General features: G+C 40.5%; 1 protein-coding gene across 2 annotated transcripts in view; it reads right to left on the bottom strand.

Annotated features, from left to right (window-relative positions):
- SASS6 (SAS-6 centriolar assembly protein) overlaps positions 1-10,182 on the bottom strand; it is a 60,740-nt gene extending 50,558 nt beyond the window's left edge. Inside the window, exon 1 of one of the 2 annotated variants that reach the window (XM_007093634.3) lies at positions 10,105-10,182. In XM_007093634.3, coding sequence (XP_007093696.1) covers positions 10,105-10,169 — 65 coding nt within the window. In that variant the 5' untranslated portion in view covers positions 10,170-10,182. Of the gene's footprint in view, positions 1-9,896; positions 9,921-10,104 lie in introns of those variants that run through there. The other variant, XM_042997992.1, reaches the window with a different exon arrangement.
- Between the last annotated feature and the right edge of the window lie 109 nt (positions 10,183-10,291).

Consider the following 10,291-nt stretch of genomic DNA (forward strand, 5'->3'; position numbering starts at 1 on the left):
CTCTCTGCCCCTCCCCTGCTCATGCTCTGTCTCTATCTCAAAAATAAACAAAAACATTAAAAAATTTTTTTTTTTTTAAAAAGATCTTTTCTCTCTCCTTCTGCCCCTCTCCCTTGCTTGCGCTCTCTTAAAAAAGGCGGCGGCGGCCGAATACCGGAGCCCCCAAATATATAAAACAATTACTCACAAACATAAGCAACTTTATTGATAAGAATGTGATAATTGCAGGGGACTTTAACACCCCACTTACAGAAATGGATAGATCATCTAGACACACGGTCAATAAAGAAACAAGGGCCCTGAATGATACATTGGATCAGATGGACTTGACAGATATATTTAGAACTCTGCATCCCAAACCAACAGAATATACTTTCTTCTCGAGTGCACATGGAACATTCTCCAAGATAGATCATATACTGGGTCACAAAACAGCCCTTCATAAGTTTACAAGAATTGAAATTATACCATGCATACTTTCAGACCACAATGCTATGAAGCTTGAAATCAACCACAGGAAAAAATCTGGAAAACCTCCAAAAGCATGGAGGTTAAAGAACACCCTACTAACAAATGAGTGGGTCAACCAGGCAATTAGAGAAGAAATTAAAAAATATATGGAAACAAACGAAAATGAAAATACAACAATCCAAACGCTTTGGGACGCAGCAAAGGCAGTCCTGAGAGGAAAATACATTGCAATCCAGGCCTATCTCAAGAAACAAGAAAAATCCCAAATACAAAATCTAACAGCACACCTAAAGGAAATAGAAGCAGAACAGCAAAGGCAGCCTAAACCCGGCAGAAGAAGAGAAATAATAAAGATCAGAGCAGAAATAAACAATATAGAATCTAAAAAAACGGTAGAGCAGATCAACGAAACCAAGAGTTGGTTTTTTGAAAAAATAAACAAAATTGACAAACCTCTAGCCAGGCTTCTCAAAAAGAAAAGGGAGATGACCCAAATAGATAAAATCATGAATGAAAATGGAATTATTACAACCAATCCCTCAGAGATACAAACAATTATCAGGGAATACTATGAAAAATTATATGCCAACAAACTGGACAACCTGGAAGAAATGGACAAATTCCTAAACACCCACACTCTTCCAAAACTCAATCAGGAGGAAATAGAAAGCTTGAACAGACCCATAACCAGCGAAGAAATTGAATCAATTATCAAAAATCTCCCAACAAATAAGAGTCCAGGACCAGATGGCTTCCCAGGGGAGCTCTACCAGACGTTTAAAGCAGAGATAATACCTATCCTTCTCAAGCTATTCCAAGAAATAGAAAGGGAAGGAAAACTTCCAGACTCATTCTATGAAGCCAGTATTACTTTGATTCCTAAACCAGACAGAGACCCAGTAAAAAAAAGAGAACTACAGGCCAATATCCCTGATGAATATGGATGCAAAAATTCTCAATAAGATACTAGCAAATCGAATTCAACGGCATATAAAAAGAATTATTCACCATGATCAAGTGGGATTCATTCCTGGGATGCAGGGCTGGTTCAACATTCGCAAATCAATCCATGTGATACATCACATTAACAAAAAAAAAAAGAGAAGAACCATATGATCCTGTCAATCGATGCAGAAAAGGCCTTTGACAAAATCCAGCACCCTTTCTTATTAAAAACCCTTGAGAAAGTCGGGATAGAAGGAACATACTTAAAGATCATAAAAGCCATTTATGAAAAGCCCACAGCTAACATCATCCTCAATGGGGAAAAACTGAGAGCTTTTTCCCTGAGATCAGGAACACGACAGGGATGCCCACTCTCACCGCTGTTGTTTAATATAGTGTTGGAAGTTCTAGCATCAGCAATCAGACAACAAAAGGAAATCAAAGGCATCAAAATTGGCAAAGATGAAGTCAAGCTTTCGCTTTTTGCAGATGACATGATATTATACATGGAAAATCCGATAGACTCCACCAAAAGTCTGCTAGAACTGATACATGAATTCAGCAAAGTTGCAGGATACAAAATCAATGTACACAATTCAGCTGCATTCTTATACACTAACAATGAAGCAACAGAAAGACAAATAAAGAAACTGATCCCATTCACAATTGCACCAAGAAGCATAAAATACCTAGGAATAAATCTAACCAAAGATGTAAAAGATCTGTATGCTGAAAACTATAGAAAGCTTATGAAGGTAATTGAAGAAGATATAAAGAAATGGAAAGACATTCCCTGCTCATGGATTGGAAGAATAAATATTGTCAAAATGTCAATACTACCCAAAGCTATCTACACATTCAATGCAATCCCAATCAAAATTGCACCAGCATTCTTCTCGAAACTAGAACAAGCAATCCTAAAATTCATATGGAACCACAAAAGGCCCCGAACAGCCAAAGTAATTTTGAAGAAGACCAAAGCAGGAGGCATCACAATCCCAGACTTTAGCCTCTACTACAAAGCTGTCATCATCAAGACAGCATGGTATTAGCACAGAAACAGACACATAGACCAATGGAATAGAATAGAAACCCCAGAACTAGACCCACAAACGTATGGCCAACTCATCTTTGACAAAGCAGGAAAGAACATCCAATGGAAAAAAGACAGTCTCTTTAACAAATGGTGCTGGGAGAACTGGACAGCAACATGCAGAAGGTTGAAACTAGACCACTTTCTCACACCATTCACAAAAATAAACTCAAAATGGATAAAGGACCTGAATGTGAGACAGGAAACCATCAAAACCCTAGAGGAGAAAGCAGGAAAAGACCTCTCTGACCTCAGCCGTAGCTGAGGCACATCCCCAAAGGCAAGGGAATTAAAAGCAAAAGTGAATTACTGGGACCTTATGAAGATAAAAAGCTTCTGCACAGCAAAGGAAACAACCAACAAAACTAAAAGGCAACCAACGGAATGGGAAAAGATATTTGCAAATGACACATCGGACAAAGGGCTAGTATCCAAAATCTATAAAGAGCTCACCAAACTCCACACCCGAAAAACAAATAACCCAGTGAATAAATGAGCAGAAAACATGAATAGACACTTCTCTAAAGAAGACATCCGGATGGCCAACAGGCACATGAAAAGATGTTCAACGTCGCTCCTTATCAGGGAAATACAAATCAAAACCACACTCAGATATCACCTCACGCCAGTCAGAGTGGCCAAAATGAACAAATCAGGAGACTATAGATGCTGGAGAGGATGTGGAGAAATGGGAACCCTCTTGCACTGTTGGTGGGAATGCAAATTGGTGCAGCCGCTCTGGAAAGCGGTGTGGAGGTTCCTCAGAAAATTAAAAATAGACCTACCCTATGACCCAGCAATAGCACTGCTAGGAATTTATCCAAGGGATACAGGAGTACTGATGCATAGGGGCACTTGTACCCCAATGTTTATAGCAGCACTCTCAACAATAGCCAAATTATGGAAAGAGCCTAAATGTCCATCAACTGATGAATGGATAAAGAAATTGTGGTTTATATACACAATGGAATACTACGTGGCAATGAGAAAGAATGAAATATGGCCTTTTGTAGCAACGTGGATGGAACTGGAGAGTGTGATGCTAAGTGAAATAAGCCATACAGAGAAAGACAGATACCATATGGTTTCACTCTTATGTGGATCCTGAGAAACTTAACAGAAACTCATGGGGGAGGGGAAGGAAAAAAAAAAAAAAAAAAAAGAGGTTAGAGTGGGAGAGAGCCAAAGCATAAGAGACTGTTAAAAACTGAGAACAAACTGAGGGTTGATGGGGGGTGGGAGGGAGGGCAGAGTGGGTGATGGGTATTGAGGAGGGCACCTTTTGGGATGAGCACTGGGTGTTGTATGGAAACCAATTTGACAGTAAATTTCATATATTAAAAAAAATAATAATAAATAAATAAATAAAAACTGAGAACAAACTGAGGGTTGATGGGGGGTGGGAGGGAGGGGAGGGTGGGCGATGGGTATTGAGGAGGGCACCTTTTGGGATGAGCACTGGGTGTTGTATGGAAACCAATTTGACAATAAATTTCATATATTTAAAAAAAAAAAAAAAAAAAAGGCGGGGGGGGCACCTGGGTGGCTCAGGCAGTTAGTTAACTGTCCTACTCTTGGTTTCAGCTCAGGTCATGGTCTTGCAGTTCATGAGTTCAAGCCCTGCAGTGGGCTCTGGGCTGACAATGTGAAGCCTGCTTGGGATTCTCTCTTTCTTCCTCTCTCTGTCCCTCCCCCACTGGTGCCATCTCTGTCTTTCTCAAAATAAACAAACTTTAAAAAAAAAAAAAAAAAAAAAAAAAAGGAAAGAAAACCTTAAAAAAAAGGTCCTATCATACTTGACAAATTTATTTAAAAAAAAAGTCAATAAAGTATTCTTTAGATAATACTGGAAGAATCACATTAATATAATTTTATAAGCTTATTAATGATACTGTTGCATATATTACAAATGTCTATATTGCATTAGCTTTGGGGGGAAAAGGGAGGAGGAAAGGCCCACAGAATAAAGTTCTTCCCCCAACCCCAAAATATCTTGTAGAAAAGTCTGAGCTTTCAGAAAATATAGTACTTGAAATCACAAATCGTAGTTTCTCCATTATAATGGTTGTTATGGGAACAATATAAAACATATCAATAAAAACTCATAAAAATGCTATTTCCAAAAATAAATGTCATACTCTGAACAGTACATAAATTCACATAACATCCTCCCTACAAGTTAGATTTCATATTAGTAGAATTGGATTCTAGCCCACCTTTGCCACCTAGGAGCAGTGACCTTAAACTCTCAATTCAGACATATAAAAGCTGCTCTAAGCCAGGTAGTATGATGGATGCTAGGAATACAAACAGAAATAAACACGGTCCATGTCCTCAAATTGAGATCAGATTAAATGACTCTACTCAGATTTGCTTGATTTAAGTGCTTCAAGAGAAGGAAGGGAAGGGTTACTAACACTTACTGACTACCCGTGCTTTACATGTATCTTACATAACAATAATCTTATTAAGTAAATATTATGTCTGTCTTAGAAAGGAAGAACTGAGGTGCACAAGTTACAAACGTGGTTAAGGTCACCTTGCAGAGGTGACCAAATTAGAACTCAGACATTACACCTGCACTATGCTATCTGATAAATGAATAAAGGCAATTAATCTCAATCTAGGCAACTGAAAAATTCCTTATAGTGAAGGGATTTAAGACAGACTTTGAAGGCTATGAAAGAAAAAGCAGCTGGGGCAGGGAGAATAGCATGAATAAAGGTATGGTATTGAGATTATCAGGCACAATCAAGGGATAACAAATAGTCTTGTATGACTAGTATACAGGCAGAAGAAGTTACAAAACAAAAATGAAAAAGCAGGTGTCAAACCATGGGCTTCAAAATTTTGCATTACTTTCCTCCAGAGTTCTCTGAGCATTATCACTACCTTTCACTGAAGTTTCTCCTTCTCTATGACTTCAGAACATTGATGTCACTTCATGTATTAACCACACTTTAATAATAACTAATGTTTGGGCAATCCCTATCAATATAGCACCAGCATTCTTTTTTTAAAATTTTGTTAATGTTTTTATTTATTTTTGAGAGAGAGAGACAGACACAGAGCATGAGTGGGGAAGGGGCAGGCAGAGAGAGAGGGAGACACAGAATTTGAAGCAGGTTCCAGGCTCCAAGCTGTCAGCACAGAGCCTGACGTGGGTGTCAACCTAGTGAACCATGAGATCGTGACCTGAGCAGAAGTCAGACGTTTAACCGACTGAGCTACCCATGCCCCCCCAACACCAGCATTCTTCACAGGGCTAGAGCAAGCAATCCTAAAATTTGTATGGAACCAGGAAAGAGCCAGAATAGCCAAAGCAATCCTGAAAAAGAAAACCAAAGCTGGAGGCATCACAATTCGGGACTTCAAGCTGTGTTACAAAGCTGTAATCATCAAGACAGTATGGTACTGGCACAAAACCAGACACACAGATCAATGGAACAGAATAGAGAATCCAGAAATGGACCCACAAATGTATGGCCAACTAATCTTTGACAAAGCAGGAAAGAATATCCAATGGAAAAAAGACGGTCTCTTCAGCCAATGGTGTTGGGAAAACTGGACAACGACATGCTTGAAAAATGAAAATGAAAATGAAAAATGAAAATGCATGAAAAATGAACCCGGACCACTTTCTTACACCATATACAAAAATAAACTCAAAATGAACGAAAGACCTAAACATAAGACAGAAAGCCATCAAAATCCTAAAGAAAACAAGCAACAACCTCTTTGACCTTGGCCACAGCAACTTCTTACTTGACATGTCTCTGGAAGCAAGGGAAACAAAAAGCAACAATGAACTACCAGGGCCTCATCAAGATAAAAATCTTCTGCAGAGGGAAGGAAACAATCACCAAAACTATAAAAGGCAACTAATGACAGAATGGGAGAAGATATTTGCAATGACATATCAGATAGAGTTAGTATACAAAATCTATAAAGAACTTACCAAACTCAGCACCCAAAAAACAATCCAGTGAAGAATGGGCAGAAGACATGAATAGACATTTTTCCCAAGAAGACATCCAGATGGCTAACAGACACACGAAAAGATGCTCAACATCACTCATTATCAGAGAAATACAAATCAAAAGCACAATGTGATACCACCTCGCACCTGTCAGAGTAGCTAACATTAACAACTCATGCGATGACGGATGTTGGCTAGGATACAGAAGAGGAACCCTTCTGCACTGCTGGTGGGAATGCAAACTGGTGCAGCCACTCTGGAAAACAGTATGGAGGTTCCTCAAAAAATTAAAAATAGAACTACCCTATGACCCAGCAATTGCACTACTAGGCATTTATCCAAGGGATACAGGTGTGCTGTTTCAAAGGGACACATGCACCCCCATGTTTATAGCAGCACTATCAACCATAGCCAAAGTATGGAAAGAGCCCAAATGTCCATCAACTGATGGATAAAGATGATGTGGTGTATACATACACACATACACACACACACACAATGGAATATTACTCGATCAAAAAGAATGAAATCTTGCCATTTGAAGCAATGTGGATGGAAACTAGAGTGTATTATGCTAAGCAAAATTAGTCAGAGAAAAAGTATCATATGACTTCACTCATATGTGGGATTTAAGATACAAAACAGATGAACATAAGGGAAGCAAAAATAATATAAAAACAGGGAGAAGGACAAACCATAAGAGACTCTTACATACAGAAAACAAACTGAGGGTTGCTGGAGGTGTTTGGGGTGGGGGGATGGGCTAACTAGGCAAGGGACATTAAGGAGGACACTTGTTGGGATTAACACTGGGTGTTATATACAAGTGATAGATCACTAAATTCTACTCCTGAAATTATACTATATGTTAACTTAGATGTAAATTCAAAAAAATAAATTACAGATAAATAAATAAAAATGATATTCCTAAGAAAAACAAGAACTACTGTTTGGGGTGCCTGGCTGGCTCAGTCGGTTAAGTGTCCAAGTCTTGATTTCAGCTCAGGTCACGATCTCATGGCTTGTGGAATGGAGCCCTGTGTTGGGCTGTGTTGACAGTGAGAATCTGCTTGGGATTCTCTCTCTGCTCCTCCCCCACTCGCTTGCGCTCTCTCTCAAAATAACTAAACAAACATTTAAAAATAATAATAATAACTAACATTTGCTGAATGTTTATTATGTTCCAAGCACTGTTCTAAGCCCTTTGTATTAACTCATTTCATGCTCATAATAATCCCATGAGGCAGGTACTTTCATCATCAACAATTTTCTCATCATCAACTTAAAGGTGAAACAGGGGGCATGTGGGTGGTTCAGTCGGTTGAGCGTCCAACTTCAGCTCAGGTCATGATCTCACAGTTTGTGGGTTTGAGCCCCACATTGGGCTTTGTGCTGACAGTGGGAAGCGTGCTTTGGATCCTCTGTCCCCTTCTCTGTCTACCCCTCCCCTGCTCTCACTTTCTCTCAAAACTAAATAAAAAACAAAAAAAGATGAGACACAGAGAAAATGACTGTACAAAATCAAACAGTCAACGAGTGGCAGAAGTGGAATTTAAACCCAGAAAATGTGGCTCCAGAGCCTGAACTCTTATCCTGTGCTATGCTGCTTCACCAAAGATCTTTTTGTTTCCCCTATTAAAGTGTAAGTTCCCTGAGGCCTAACATGAAAACTGTTCTTGTTGCTGTTGTTGGGAGACAGGAGAGTGAAGAGGAAGAAAGCTTGACAGTCTCAGCTAGTAGGACAATTCCTAGGGTACATAGTATTCATAAATATTTGTTGAGCTGAACTGACCCTGAATATTTAACTAAAATCTGGGTTTTTTTCCCTATAGGTCAGGGATCAGCACATTTTCTGTAAAGGGCCAGACAGTAAATACTTTAGGCTTTGCGGGCCATAAGGTCTCTGTCACAATTATTTATATCTGCCCTGATGGCACAAAAGCAGCCATACAGGGGCGCCTAGGTGGCTCAGTCGGTTAAGCGGCCGACTTCGGCTCAGGTCACGATCTCGCGGTCCGTGAGTTCAAGCCCCGTGTCGGGCTCTGTGCTGACAGCTCAGAGCCTGGAGCCTGTTTCAGATTCTGTGTCTCCCTCTCTCTGACCCTCCCCCGTTCATGCTCTGTCTCCCTCTGTCTCAAAAATAAATAAACGTTAAAAAAAAATTTTTTTTTAAAGAAAAAAAGGAAAAAAAGCAGCCATACAATTTTTAATTTTTTAATATTTATGAGAGAGAGAGACAGAGAGAGAGAGAGTAAGCATGAGGGGAGGAGGGGCAGATAGACAGGGAGACATCTGAAGAATCCGAAGCAGGCTCCATCCAGACTCTGAGTTGTCAGTACAGAGCCCGACACGTGGCTCTAATCCACGAACTGTGAGATCATGACCTGAGCCCAAGTCAGACATTCAACCAACTATACCACCTAGGCGCCCGCAGACAATTCTTAAATGAGAACGGCTGTGTTCCAATAAAACTTTATTTACAAAAACAGGTAAGAAGGCCACCTGGCCCATGGGCTCTAGTCTGCTAACCCCTGCTACAGGTGAGAAGAATGTATCAAAGGTTTCTAAACAAGGGAAGTAAAAAGGCTGACAATGTGTTTTGTTTTTTTAATATTTCTGAGAGAGAGAGAGGCCACCAGGTGCCCCACAATGTCTTCATTTTTAAAACCTCCCATTTCCACACTCTTTATTTTTCACATACACTTTCAGACTGGATGCTCACTTCCTCAGCATAGGCACCTTATGTCAGTTTCACAAATGAGGAAACAAGGTTCAGAGAAGAGTCAACTAATGGGTTGTGGAACAGAGACAAAACTGAAATCTCTTGACTTCTAATCAAATCTGGTAAGTCCTAACAGCACCACTTTCTTTGTCAAAGTTTTAATTTTGCATTTATCTGCGAGACTGGCTTTTATTTCCTCCCCGACTGGACTTCAAGCTCCAGGAAAACAAGGAATGTTCTTCCTGGCCACTACGGCCGCCCCACTACGCAGCAAGGTGTTTTGCCAATAAGCAGTATTCGTTGAATGAATAAATGAAATTTATAATTTTCCCCTCCTGTTTTCAGGCGACTAAATGTAACTTATTTTTAGTAACTAATGTGAAGAAAATACAATACACCATAAAAACCTTTTTAAGCTGCAGCTTAAATTTACTTCCCATATGATTCAAAGGAGAGCGAAAAAAAGGGCTGGGAGCGAAGCCCTGAGTTCCAGAGCCGGCCGTGCCGTGAACTTGTTACGAGCCCTTGGGTAAATTATGTGTAAATTACTTCACTTCTCCGGACAAAATTAACTTTCTGTCTCAAAAAGAGAGAGTAGGGCTATAATTTTCCACGATTCGGTTCAGAACTAAGATTTTTTTTTTTTAATTAACTCGACGCGGGTCAGGTTCCTATTTCCTCTATACCTCCCTTCTGCGCCGTCAGCAACGGCCAACTTAGTGAGAGAAGTAACACTGGGTTCCAGCTGCGGTTCTCTCCGCGTCCTGAGACGCCCGCCGCTCACTCAATTGCAACTGGGTGCTCCCTGGCCAGAGCCGCCATATTCCCCCCCCCTTCCCACTTTGGCCCGACCCCAACCGCCACCTGCGGGCACGGGGTAACGCGGAACCTCACCTCTCCTCGCAGTCTTTGCATTTCACCTGCAGCGGGACTAGTTCCTGGAACAGAACCTGGCTCATGTTGGACCGCTGCCCGTGCCAGTGAGCGGAAAAGTCCAGCAGGCCCAGCCCGCGGAACTAGCTGAAAGGCGTCCGGGTCCTGCTAAAATTTGAGTTTGGCGCTCGGCTTCCGCTGAGGAGGC

Source organism: Panthera tigris, chromosome C1 (genome assembly GCF_018350195.1).
Source record: "Panthera tigris isolate Pti1 chromosome C1, P.tigris_Pti1_mat1.1, whole genome shotgun sequence".
Classification (NCBI taxonomy): domain Eukaryota; kingdom Metazoa; phylum Chordata; class Mammalia; order Carnivora; family Felidae; genus Panthera; species Panthera tigris.